This window comes from Pseudophryne corroboree, chromosome 8 (assembly GCF_028390025.1).
Source record: "Pseudophryne corroboree isolate aPseCor3 chromosome 8, aPseCor3.hap2, whole genome shotgun sequence".
NCBI classification, from domain to species: Eukaryota; Metazoa; Chordata; class Amphibia; order Anura; family Myobatrachidae; genus Pseudophryne; species Pseudophryne corroboree.
Window position 1 is genome coordinate 491,837,807 of NC_086451.1, and position 13,938 is coordinate 491,851,744.

At 54.2% G+C, this 13,938-nt stretch overlaps 1 protein-coding gene across 1 annotated transcript in view; it reads right to left on the reverse strand.

Annotated features, from left to right (window-relative positions):
- Positions 1–499: 499 nt before the first annotated feature.
- Positions 500–13,938, reverse strand: part of ERCC2 (ERCC excision repair 2, TFIIH core complex helicase subunit) — a 268,676-nt gene continuing 255,237 nt past the window's right edge. The window contains 2 exon segments of the mRNA XM_063938458.1: positions 500–756; positions 7,120–7,263. Coding sequence (XP_063794528.1) covers positions 664–756; positions 7,120–7,263 — 237 coding nt within the window. The 3' untranslated portion in view covers positions 500–663.

Sequence of the window (13,938 nt, forward strand, 5' to 3'; positions counted from 1 at the left end):
TCCAGTCTCAGGACCTCACTGCGTTCATCAGCAGCACATTCTCCAGTCTCAGGACCTCACTGCGTTCATCATCAGCACATTCACCAGTCTCAGGACCTCACTGCGTTCATCATCAGCACATTCTCCAGTCTCAGGACCTCACTGCTTTCTTCATCATCAGCACATTCTCCAGTCTCAGGACCTCACTGCGTTCATCAGCAGCACATTCTGCAGTCTCAGGCTCTTTGTTATTGCATGTCTCTTGGTGATTCAGTGTTTGCTGCACTACGGGGGCCGGGACGGGGGTTAGAAGGTCCCAGAGACATGGGTAAAGTAAGGGCATGTTGACAAAATCCGTCCCAAGATGGCAACATAATAAGCGCATTTGCAAATTGCGTCCAAGTACTCTCTACATGCATTACCAGGTGCCATAGACGCCAGTAACCCCAACATATCCCGGCGTGTTCCCCATCTGTCGCACGCTGCGTCTCTTATAAAAGGAATTACTGTGATAAGAAAATAGTATAAATGTCACTTTATTACAGTACAACATTCGCATTCCAGCCTCTCTCCTGTAGTGAATGTTAGTGGGTGTAAGAGAGGCACGAGGCACAGGCCCAGCACCTCATCCTCCTCAGAATTCCAGGCCGGCTGCGTCTCAGTCTCTCTAGACATTTAGGGGCTTCACACCTGGTGAGCGATCTCTTGAATCTTCTGTAGGGTCTCCTTTGACTGCAGCTGTTCTAGAGTGAGAAGAGACAGTCCCAGCTGGTCCTCCTACAGAAGTGACAGTCAGTGAGATAAAGGAGGGACAGCTGAGGATCACACTCTAATCAGCAGCAAGACAGCCAACATATCCTGGAGGAGACTGTGGGGTGACAGGGAGGGGGCGAGTGTCTCACTGTAGGGTAACAGGGAGGGGGCGAGTGTCTCGCTGTAGGGTAACAGGGAGGGGGCGAGTGTCTCGCTGTAGGGTAACAGGGAGGGGGCGAGTGTCTCACTGTAGGGTAACAGGGAGGGGGCGAGTGTCTCACTGTAGGGTAACAGGGAGGGGGCGAGTGTCTCACTGTAGGGTAACAGGGAGGGGGCGAGTGTCTCACTGTAGGGTAACAGGGAGGGGGCGAGTGTCTCGCTGTAGGGTAACAGGGAGGGGGCGAGTGTCTCGCTGTAGGGTGACAGGGAGGGGGAGAGTGTCTCACTGTAGGGTGACAGGGAGGGGGCGAGTGTCTCGCTGTAGGGTAACAGGGAGGGGGCGAGTGTCTCGCTGTAGGGTAACAGGGAGGGGGCGAGTGTCTCGCTGTAGGGTGACAGGGAGGGGGAGAGTGTCTCACTGTAGGGTAACAGGGAGGGGGCGAGTGTCTCACTGTAGAGTAACAGGGAGGGGGCGAGTGTCTCACTGTAGAGTAACAGGGAGGGGGCGAGTGTCTCACTGTAGGGTAACAGGGAGGGGGCGAGTGTCTCACTGTAGAGTAACAGGGAGGGGGCGAGTGTCTCACTGTAGAGTAACAGGGAGGGGGCGAGTGTCTCACTGTGAGATGACAGGGAGGGGGCGAGTGTCTCACTGTGAGATGACAGGGAGGGGGTGGTGTCTCACTGTAGGGTAACAGGGAGGGGGAGAGTGTCTCACTGTAGGGTAACAGGGACGGGGCGAGTATCTCACTGTAGGGTGACAGGGAAGGGGCGGGTGTCTCACTGTAGGGTAACAGGGAGGGGGCGAGTGTCTCACTGTAGGGTAACAGGGAGGGGGAGAGTGTCTCACTGTACGGTAATAGGGAGGGGGCGAGTGTCTCACTGTAGGGTAACAGGGAGGGGGCGAGTGTCTCGCTGTGAGATGATAGGGAGGGGGTGGTGTCTCACTGTAGGGTAACAGGGAGGGGGAGAGTGTCTCACTGTAGGGTAACAGGGAGGGGGCGAGTGTCTCACTGTAGGGTAACAGGGAGGGGGCGAGTGTCTCACTGTAGGGTAACAGGGAGGGGGCGAGTGTCTCACTGTAGGGTAACAGGGAGGGGGAGAGTGTCTCACTGTAGGGTAACAGGGAGGGGGCGAGTGTCTCACTGTAGGGTAACAGGGAGGGGGAGAGTGTCTCACTGTAAGGTAACAAGGAGGGGGCGAGTGTCTCACTGTAGGGTAACAGGAAGGGGGCCAGTGTCTCACTGTAGGGTAACAGGGAAGGGGCGAGTGTCTCACTGCAGGGTAACAGGGAAGGGGCGAGTGTCTCACAGTAGGGTAACAGGGAAGGGGCGAGTGTCTCACTGCAGGGTGACAGGGAGGGGGCGAGTGTCTCACTGTAGGGTAACAGGGAGGGGGCGAGTGTCTCACTGTAGGGTAACAGGGAGGGGGCGAGTGTCTCGATGTGGGGTGACAGGGAGGGGGCGAGTGTCTCGCTGTGGGGTGACAGGGAGGGGGCGAGTGTCTCACTGTACGGTAACAGGGAAGGGGCGAATGTCTCACTGTAGGGTAACAGGGAGGGGGCGAGTGTCTCGCTGTAGGGTAACAGGGAGGGGGTGAGTGTCTCACTGTAGGGTAACAGGGAAGGGGCAAGTGTCTCACTGTAGGGTGACAGGGAAGGGGCGAGTGTCTCACTGTAGGGTGACAGGGAGGGGGTGAGTGTCTCACTGTAGGGTAACATGGAGGGGGCGAGTGTCTCACAGTAGGGTAACAGGGAAGGGCGAGTGTCTCGCTGTTGGGTGACAGGGAGGGGGCGAGTGTCTCACTGTAGGGTAACAGGGAGGGGGAGAGTGTCTCACTGTACGGTAATAGGGAGGGGGCGAGTGTCTCACTGTAGGGTAACAGGGAGGGGGAGAGTGTCTCACTGTAGGGTAACAGGGAGGGGGCGAGTGTCTCACTGTAGGGTGACAGGGAAGGGGCGAGTGTCTCACTGTAGGGTAACAGGGAGGGGGCGAGTGTCTCGCTGTAGGGTAACAGGGAGGGGGCGAGTGTCTCACTGTAGGGTGACAGGGAGGGGGCGAGTGTCTCACTGTACGGTAACAGGGAGGGGGCGAGTGTCTCGCTGTAGGGTAACAGGGAGGGGGCGAGTGTCTCACTGTAGGGTAACAGGGAGGGGGCGAGTGTCTCGCTGTGAGATGACAGGGAGGGGGTGGTGTCTCACTGTAGGGTAACAGGGAAGGGGCGAGTGTCTCACTGTAGGGTGACAGGGAGGGGGCGAGTGTCTCACTGTAGGGTAACAGGGAAGGGGCGAGTGTTTCACTGTAGAGTAACAGTGAAGGGGCGAGTGTTTCACTGTAGAGTAACGGAGGGGGCGAGTGTCTCGCTGTAGGGTAACAAAGAGGGGGCGAGTGTCTCACTGTAGGGCAAAAGGGAGGGGGCGAGTGTCTCGTGTAGGGCAACAGGGAGGAGGCGAGTGTCTCACTGTAGGGTAACAGGGAAGGGCGAGTGTCTCACTGTAGGGTAACAGGGAAGGGCGATTGTCTCACTGTAAGGTAACAGGGAGGGGGCGAGTGTCTCACTGTAAGGTAACAAGGAAGGGGCGAGTGTCTCGCTGTAGGGTAACAGGGAGGGGGCGAGTGTCTCACTGTAGGGTGACAGGGAGGGGGCGAGTGTCTCACTGTAGGGTAACAGGGAAGGGGCGAGTGTCTCGCTGTAGGGTAACAGGGAGGGGGCGAGTGTCTCACTGTAGGGTGACAGGGAGGGGGCGAGTGTCTCACTGTACGGTAACAGGGAGGGGGCGAGTGTCTCACTGTAGGGTAACAGGGAGGAGGCGAGTGTCTCACTGTAGGGTGACAGGGAGGGGGGCGAGTGTCTCACTGTAGGGTAACAGGGAGGGGGCGAGTGTCTCACTGTAGGGTAACAGGGAAGGGCGAGTGTCTCGCTGTAGGGTAACAGGGAGGGGGAGAGTGTCTCACTGTAGGGTAACAGGGAAGGGCGAGTGTCTCGCTGTAGGGTAACAGGGAGGGGGCGAGTGTCTCACTGTAGGGCAACAGGGAGGGGGCGAGTGTCTCACTGTAGGGTAACAGGGAGGGGGAGAGTGTCTCACTGTTGGGTAACAGGGAGGGGCGAGTGTCTAACTGTAGGGTAACAGGGAAGGGGCGAGTGTCTCGCTGTAGGGCAACAGGGAGGGGGCGAGTGTCTCACTGTAGGGTAACAGGGAGGGGGCGAGTGTCTCACTGTTGGGTAACAGGGAGGGGCGAGTGTCTAACTGTAGGGTAACAGGGAAGGGGCGAGTGTCTCGCTGTAGGGTAACAGGGAAGGGGCGAGTGTCTCGCTGTAGGGTAACAGGGAGGGGGCGAGTGTCTCACTGTAGGGTAACAGGGAGGGGGAGAGTGTCTCACTGTAGGGTAACAGGGAGGGGGCGAGTGTCTCACTGTAGGGTAACAGGGAGGGGGCGAGTGTCTAACTGTAGGGTAACAGGGAAGGGGCGAGTGTCTCGCTGTAGGGTAACAGGGAAGGGGCGAGTGTCTCACTGTAGGGTAACAGGGAGGGGGCGAGTGTCTCACTGTAGGGTAACAGGGAAGAGCGAGTGTCTCACTGTAGGGCAACAGGGAGGGGGCGAGTGTCTCACTGTAGGGTAACAGGGAGGGGGCAAATGTCTCACTGTAGGGTAACAGAGAGGGGGCGAGTGTCTCACTGTAGGGTAACAGGGAGGGGCGAGTGTCTCACTGTAGGGCAACAGGGAGGGGGAGAGTGTCTCACTGTAGGGTGACAGGGAGGGGGCGAGTGTCTCACTGTAGGGAAACAGGGAGGGGGCGAGTGTCTCACTGTAGGGCAACAGGGAGGGGGCGAGTGTCTCACTGTAGGGCAACAGGGAGGGGCGATTGTCTCCCTGTAGGGTAACAAGGAGGGGGCGAGTGTCTCGCTGTAGGGTAACAAAGAGGGGGCGAGTGTCTCACTGTAGGGCAAAAGGGAGGGGGCGAGTGTCTCGTGTAGGGTAACAGGGAGGGGGCGAGTGTCTCACTGTAGGGTAACAGGGAAGGGCGAGTGTCTCACTGTAAGGTAACAGGGAGGGGGCGAGTGTCTCACTGTAAGGTAACAAGGAGGGGGCGAGTGTCTCACTGTAAGGTAACAAGGAGGGGGCGAGTGTCTCACTGTAATGTAACAGGGAGGGGGCGAGTGTCTCACTGTAGGGTAACAGGGAGGGGGCGAGTGTCTCACTGTAAGGTAACAAAGAGGGGGTGGTGTCTCGCTGTGGGGTGACAGGAAGGGGGTGGTGTCTCGCTGTGGGGTGACAGGGAGGGGGTGGTGTGTCGCTGTGGGATGACAGGGAGAGGGTGGTGTCTCGCTGTGGGGTGACAGGGAGGGGGTGGTGTCTCGCTGTGGGGTGACAGGGAGGGGGGGGTGACTCGCTGTGGGGTGACAGGGAGGGGGCGAGTGTCTCACTGCAGGGTAACAGGGAGGGGGCGAGTGTCTCATTGTAGGGTAACAGGGAGGGGGCGAGTGTCTCACTGTAGGGTAACAGGGAGGTGGCGAGTGTCTCACTGTAGGGTAACAGGGAGGGGGCGAGTGTCTCACTGTAGGGTAACCGGGAAGGGCGAGTGTCTCACTGTAGGGTATCCGGGAAGGGCGAGTGTCTCACTGTAGGGTGACAGGGAGGGGGCGAGTGTCTCACTGTAGGGCAACCGGAAGGGGGCGACTGTCTCACTGTAGGGTGACAGGGAGGGGGCGAGTGTCTCACTGTAGGGTAACAGGGAGGGGGCGAGTGTCTCACTGTAGGGTAACAGGGAGGGGGCGAGTGTCTCACTGTAGGGTAACAGGGAGGGGGCGAGTGTCTCACTGTAGGGTAACAGGGAAGGGGCGAGTGTCTTGCTGTAGGGTAACAGGGAGGGGGCGAGTGTCTCACTGTAGGGTAACAGGGAGGGGGCGAGTGTCTCACTGTAGGGTGACAGGGAGGGGGCGAGTGTCTCACTGTAGGGTAACAGGGAAGGGGCGAGTGTCTCACTGTAGGGCAACCGGGAGGGGGAGAGTGTCTCACTGTAGGGTAACAGGGAGGGGGTGGTGTCTCACTGTAGGGTAACAGGGAGGGGGTGGTGTCTCGCTGTGGGGTGACAGGGAGGGGGCGAGTGTCTCCCTGTAGGGTAACAGGGAGGGGGTGGTGACTCGCTGTGGGGTGACAGGGAGGGGGCGAGTGTCTCACTATAGGGTAACAGGGAGGGGGGGGTGACTCGCTGTGGGGTGACAGGGAGGGGGCGAGTGTCTCACTGTAGGGCAACAGGGAGGGGGCGAGTGTCTCGCTGTAGGGTAACAGGGAGGGGGCGAGTGTCTCATTGTAGGGTAACAGGGAGGGGGCGAGTGTCTCACTGTAGGGTAACAGGGAGGGGGCGAGTGTCTCACTGTAGGGTAACAAGGAGGGGGTGGTGTCTCGCTGTGGGGTGACAGGGAGGGGGCGAGTGTCTCCCTGTAGGGTAACAGGGAGGTGGTGGTGTCTCGCTGTGGGGTGACAGGGAGGGGGCGAGTGTCTCGCTGTAGGGTAACAGAGAGGGGGCGAGTGTCTCACTGTAGGGTAACAGGGAGGGGCGAGTGTCTCACTGTAGGGCAACAGGGAGGGGGCGAGTGTCTCACTATAGGGTAACAGGGAGGGGGTGGTGACTCGCTGTGGGGTGACAGGGAGGGGGTGGTGTCTCGCTGTGGGGTGACAGGGAGGGGGTGGTGACTCGCTGTGGGGTGACAGGGAGGGGGTGGTGTCTCGCTGTGGGGTGACAGGGAGGGGGTGGTGACTCGCTGTGGGGTGACAGGGAGGGGGTGGTGACTCGCTGTGGGGTGACAGGGAGGGGGTGGTGTCTCGCTGTGGGGTGACAGGGAGGGGGCGAGTGTCTCACTATAGGGTAACAGGGAGGGGGTGGTGACTCGCTGTGGGGTGACAGGGAGGGGGTGGTGTCTCGCTGTGGGGTGACAGGGAGGGGGTGGTGACTCGCTGTGGGGTGACAGGGAGGGGGTGGTGACTCGCTGTGGGGTGACAGGGAGGGGGTGGTGTCTCACTGTGGGGTGACAGGAAGGATATGGTCTTATAATGTAGGGAAGGGGTGGGAAACCTGTGGAACTACACATCCCAGCATGCTGTGCCCGGTTTTAGCATGATCTAAAAGCAAATCTGTGGCAGGGCACGCTGGGATGTATAGTTCCACAGCAGCTGGAGAGCCAAATATTGCTTATGCCTGCTGTAGGGTAACAGGAATGGGGCGATCTCACCCTGCGGAACGGTTGAGCCATTTCTCTGAGAAAATGTCTGGCGAGATGGATGCACTCGTCCAACGTAAGGTTCAAGTTTGCGTCTGTCAGATGCTCCTGAATCCAGAGAGGCAACTTCCCCCTCTTATCGGATCGCGCGTACCGCTGCAAGAGAGAGAGAACGTTCTGTATAATACACGTATATACCCACAATAATCACCTACTGCTCCGTCCTCTTACACCACAGTATAAGAAAGATGAACTCAAGCTGAAGGATCTTCCGTACTTATCACTAACATGCAAACTACGAAGTAAAGACTCCTGGAAACGTGGTGATTGCCCACATAAGACATGGGGCAGACTCCTGGAAACGTGGTGATTGCCCACATAAGACATGGGGCAGACTCCTGGAAACGTGGTGATTGCCCACATAAGACATGGGGCAGACTCCTGGAAACGTGGTGATTGCCCACATAAGACATGGGGCAGACTCCTGGAAACGTGGTGATTGCCCACATTAGACATGGGGCAGACTCCTGGAAACGTGGTGATTTACCTCATAAGACATGGGGCAGACTCCAGGAAACGTGGTGATTTACCTCATAAGACATGGGGCAGACTCCAGGAAACGTGGTGATTTACCTCATAAGACATGGGGCAGACTCCTGGAAACGTGATGATTGCCCACATAAGACATGGGGCAGACTCCTGGAAACGTGGTGATTTACCTCATAAGACATGGGGCAGACTCCTGGAAATGAGGTGATTGACCACATAAGACATGGGGCAGACTCCTGGAAACGTGATGATTGCCCACATAAGACATGGGGCAGACTCCTGGAAACGTGGTGATTTACCTCATAAGACATGGGGCAGACTCCTGGAAACGTGGTGATTGCCCACATTAGACATGGGGCAGACTCCTGGAAACGTGGTGATTTACCTCATAAGACATGGGGCAGACTCCTGGAAACGTGGTGATTGCCCACATAAGACATGGGGCAGACTCCTGGAAACGTGGTGATTGCCCACATAAGACATGGGGCAGACTCCTAGAAATGTGGTGATTGACCACATAAGACATGGGGCAGACTCCTGGAAACGTGGTGATTGCCCACATAAGACATGGGGCAGACTCCTGGAAACGTGGTGATTTACCACATAAGACATGGGGCAGACTCCTGGAAACGTGGTGATTGCCCACATAAGACATGGGGCAGACTCCTGGAAACGTGGTGATTGACCACATAAGACATGGGGCAGACTCCTGGAAACGTGGTGATTGCCCACATAAGACATGGGGCAGACTCCTGGAAACGTGGTGATTTACCACATAAGACATGGGGCAGACTCCTGGAAACGTGGTGATTGCCCACATAAGACATGGGGCAGACTCCTGGAAACGTGGTGATTTACCACATAAGACATGGGGCAGACTCCTGGAAACGTGGTGATTGCCCACATAAGACATGGGGCAGACTCCTGGAAACGTGGTGATTGACCACATAAGACATGGGGCAGACTCCTGGAAACGTGGTGATTGACCACATAAGACATGGGGCAGACTCCAGGAAACGTGGTGATTTACCTCATAAGACATGGGGCAGACTCCTGGAAATGAGGTGATTGACCACATAAGACATGGGGCAGACTCCTGGAAACGTGATGATTGCCCACATAAGACATGGGGCAGACTCCTGGAAACGTGGTGATTTACCTCATAAGACATGGGGCAGACTCCTGGAAACGTGATGATTGCCCACATAAGACATGGGGCAGACTCCTGGAAACGTGGTGATTTACCTCATAAGACATGGGGCAGACTCCTGGAAATGAGGTGATTGACCACATAAGACATGGGGCAGACTCCTGGAAACGTGATGATTGCCCACATAAGACATGGGGCAGACTCCTGGAAACGTGGTGATTTACCTCATAAGACATGGGGCAGACTCCTGGAAATGAGGTGATTGACCACATAAGACATGGGGCAGACTCCTGGAAACGTGGTGATTTACCTCATAAGACATGGGGCAGACTCCTGGAAACGTGATGATTGCCCACATAAGACATGGGGCAGACTCCTGGAAACGTGGTGATTTACCTCATAAGACATGGGGCAGACTCCTGGAAATGAGGTGATTGACCACATAAGACATGGGGCAGACTCCTGGAAACGTGATGATTGCCCACATAAGACATGGGGCAGACTCCTGGAAACGTGGTGATTTACCTCATAAGACATGGGGCAGACTCCTGGAAATGAGGTGATTGACCACATAAGACATGGGGCAGACTCCTGGAAACGTGGTGATTTACAACATAAGACATGGGGCAGACTCCTGGAAACGTGATGATTGCTATTACATTTACGGAGGTTATGTGGGGACTGTATAGAGGGGAGGTAATGGGGTAGGATAGTGTATGGAGGTTATGTGGGGACTGTATAGAGAGGAGGTAATGGGGTAGGATAGTGTATGGAGGTTATGTGGCGACTGTATAGAGGGAGGTAATTGGGTAGGATAGTGTATGGAGGTTATGTGGGGACTGTATAGAGGGGAGGTAAAGGGGGTAGGATAGTGTATGGAGGTTATGTGAGGACTGTATAGAGGGGAGGTAATGGAGTAGGATAGTGTATGAAGGTTATGTGAGGACTGTATAGAGAGGAGGTAATGGGGTAGGATAGTGTATGGAGGTTATGGGGGGACTGTATAGAAGGGAGGTAATGGGGTAGGATAGTGTATGGAGGTTATGTGGGGACTGTATAGAGAGGAGGTAATGGGGTAGGATAGTGTATGGAGGTTATGTGGGGACTGTATAGAGGGGAGGTAATGGGGTAGGATAGTGTATGGAGGGTATGTTGGGACTGTATAGAGGGGAGGTTATGGGGTAGGATAGTGTATGGAGGTTATGTGAGGACTGCATAGAGGGGAGGTAATGGGGTAGGATAGTGTATGGAGGTTATGTGGCGACTGTATGGAGGGGAGGTAATGGGGTAGGATAGTGTATGGAGGTTATGTGGGGACTGTATAGAGGGAGGTAATGGGGTAGGATAGTGTATGGAGGTTATGTGAGGACTGTATAGAGGGAGGTAATGGGGTAGGATAGTGTATGGAGGTTATGTGAGGACTGTATAGAGGGAGGTAATGGGGTAGGATAGTGTATGGAGGTTATGTGGGGACTGTATAGAGAGGAGGTAATGGGGTAGGATAGTGTATGGAGGTTATGTGGCGACTGTATAGAGGGAGGTAATTGGGTAGGATAGTGTATGGAGGTTATGTGGGGACTGTATAGAGAGGAGGTAATGGGGTAGGATAGTGTATGGAGGGTATGTTGGGACTGTATAGAGGGGAGGTAATGGGGTAGGATAGTGTATGGAGGTTATGTGAGGACTGCATAGAGGGGAGGTAATGGGGTAGGATAGTGTATGGAGGTTATGTGGCGACTGTATGGAGGGGAGGTAATGGGGTAGGATAGTGTATGGAGGTTATGTGGGGACTGTACAGAGGGGGTATAATGGGGTAGGATAGTGTATGGAGGTTATGTGGGGACTGTATAGAGAGGAGGTAATGGGGTAGGATAGTGTATGGAGGGTATGTTGGGACTGTATAGAAGGGAGGTAATGGGGTAGGATAGTGTATGGAGGTTATGTGGGGACTGTATAGAGGGGAGGTAATGGGGTAGGATAGTGTATGGAGGTTATGTGGGGACTGTATAGAGGGGAGGTGATGGGGTAGGATAGTGTATGGAGGGTATGTGAGGACTGTATAGAGGGGAGGTAATGGGGTAGGATAGTGTATGGAGGTTATGTGGGGACTGTATAGAGGGGATGTAATTGGGTAGGATAGTGTATGGAGGTTATGTGGAGACTGTATAGAGGGGAGATAATGGGGTAGGATAGTGTATGGAGGTTATGTGGGGACTGTATAGAGGGGAGGTAATGGGGTAGGATAGTGTATGGAGGTTATGTGGGGACTGTATAGAGGGGAGGTAATGGGGTAGGATAGTGTATGGAGGTTATGTGGGGACTGTATAGAGGGGAGGTAATGGGGTAGGATAGTGTATGGAGGTTATGTGAGGACTGTATAGAGGGGAGGTAATGGGGTAGGATAGTGTATGAAGGTTATGTGAGGACTGTATAGAGAGGAGGTAATGGGGTAGGATAGTGTATGAAGGTTATGTGAGGACTGTATAGAGAGGAGGTAATGGGGTAGGATAGTGTATGGAGGGTATGTTGGGACTGTATAGAGGGGAGGTAATGGGGTAGGATAGTGTATGGAGGTTATGTGAGGACTATAGAGGGGAGGTAATGGGGTAGGATAGTGTATGGAGGTTATGTGGGGACTGTATAGAGGGGGATAATGGGGTAGGATAGTGTATGGAGGTTAAGTGAGGACTGTATAGAGGAGAGGTAATGGGGTATGATAGTGTATGGAGGTTATGTGAGGACTGTATAGAGAGGAGGTAATGGGGTAGGATAGTGTATGGAGGTTATGTGGCGACTGTATAGAGGGAGGTAATTGGGTAGGATAGTGTATGGAGGTTATGTGGGGACTGTATAGAGGGGAGGTAAAGGGGGGAGGATAGTGTATGGAGGTTATGTGGGGACTGTATAGAGGGGAGGTAAGGATAGTGTATGGAGGTTATGTGAGGACTGTATAGAGGGGAGGTAATGGGGTAGGATAGTGTATGGAGGTTATGTGAGGACTGTATAGAGGGAGGTAATGGGGTAGGATAGTGTATGGAGGTTATGTGAGGACTGTATAGAGGGTAGGTAATGGGGTAGGATAGTGTATGGAGGTTATGTGAGGACTGTATAGAGGGAGGTAATGGGGTAGGATAGTGTATGGAGGTTATGTGAGGACTGTATAGAGGGAGGTAATGGGGTAGGATAGTGTATGGAGGTTATGTGAGGACTGTATAGAGGGGAGGTAATGGGGTAGGATAGTGTATGGAGGTTATGTGAGGACTGTATAGAGGAAGGTAATGGGGTAGGATAGTGTATGGAGGTTATGTGAGGACTGTATAGAGGGAGGTAATGGGGTAGGATAGTGTATGGAGGTTATGTGAGGACTGTATAGAGGGTAGGTAATGGGGTAGGATAGTGTATGGAGGTTATGTGGGGACTGTACAGAGGGTGTATAATGGGGTAGGATAGTGTATGGAGGTTATGTGGGGACTGTATAGAGGGGAGGTAAGGATAGTGTATGGAGGGGAGGTAATTGGGTAGGATAGTGTATGGAGGTTATGTGGGGACTGTATAGAGGGGAGGTAAGGATAGTGTATGGAGGTTATGTGAGGACTGTATAGAGGGGAGGTAATGGGGTAGGATAGTGTATGGAGGTTATGTGAGGACTGTATAGAGGGAGGTAATGGGGTAGGATAGTGTATGGAGGTTATGTGAGGACTGTATAGAGGGTAGGTAATGGGGTAGGATAGTGTATGGAGGTTATGTGAGGACTGTATAGAGGGAGGTAATGGGGTAGGATAGTGTATGGAGGTTATGTGAGGACTGTATAGAGGGAGGTAATGGGGTAGGATAGTGTATGGAGGTTATGTGAGGACTGTATAGAGGGGAGGTAATGGGGTAGGATAGTGTATGGAGGTTATGTGAGGACTGTATAGAGGAAGGTAATGGGGTAGGATAGTGTATGGAGGTTATGTGAGGACTGTATAGAGGGAGGTAATGGGGTAGGATAGTGTATGGAGGTTATGTGAGGACTGTATAGAGGGTAGGTAATGGGGTAGGATAGTGTATGGAGGTTATGTGGGGACTGTACAGAGGGTGTATAATGGGGTAGGATAGTGTATGGAGGTTATGTGGGGACTATATAGAGAGAAGAATCAGAATCAGCTTTATTGGCCAGGTATACTTGCGTATACTAGGAATTTGTCTTCGGTTTGCTATACAACAGCCAAGTAGGTAACAGATAAGCAGGTGGGGGGGTAAGCAAAGTCACACAGATAGGTATACCGTAGGGACACAAGTTAGTTACATGTACGTCTAGTCAGTCAATGTTCAGGAGTTCAGCAGGTGGAACGCTTGGGGGAAGAAACTTTTGAGGCTTCTGGTGGATCTGGCGGGGACAGCCCTGTAACGCCTGCCTGAAGGAAGCAAGTTAAACATGCTGTGGCCGGGGTGTAGCTGGTCTTTTACTATCTTCATTGCCCGCTTTTTAGCTCTGGACAAGTACAGGTCCTGGACTGAGGGAAGGTCGGCCCCGATGATCTTCTCTGCGGTTCTGACCACCTTTTGGAGCCTGCATCTGTCCCTCGCGCTGGCGGAGCTGTACCATACGAGTATCGAGAAGCACAGTACCGACTCCACAATCGCGGAGTAGAAGAGGAGCAGAAGCTTCTGTGGGATGTTGAACTTCCTTAGTTGCCTGAGGAAGAACAACCTCTGCTGCGCTTTCCCAACAGTGGCGCCAGCGTTGGACCCCCATTTAAGGTCCCGGGAGATTGTGGTCCCTAGAAACTTGAAGGAGTCCACTAGCGATACCACACTGTCAGCAATCGTTAGCGGAGGTGCACTAGATGACTTCTTCCTGAAGTCCACTATCGTCTCGACAGTTTTGAGGGGGTTGAGCTCAAGGTTGTTGTGGATGCACCACTGGGCCAGCCGGTCCACTTCCCGTCTATAGGCTGATTCGTCCCCATCCTTGATGAGGCCGATGACGGTGGTGTCATCGGCGAATTTGATGATCCTTACTGATTGCGCCTCTGAGGTACAGTCATTTGTGCACAGGGAGAAGAGCAGGGGTGAGAGGACACAGCCCTGAGGGGCCCCTGTACTAATGGACCGCGCTTGAGAGGTGAATTCCCCCGCTTTCACCACCT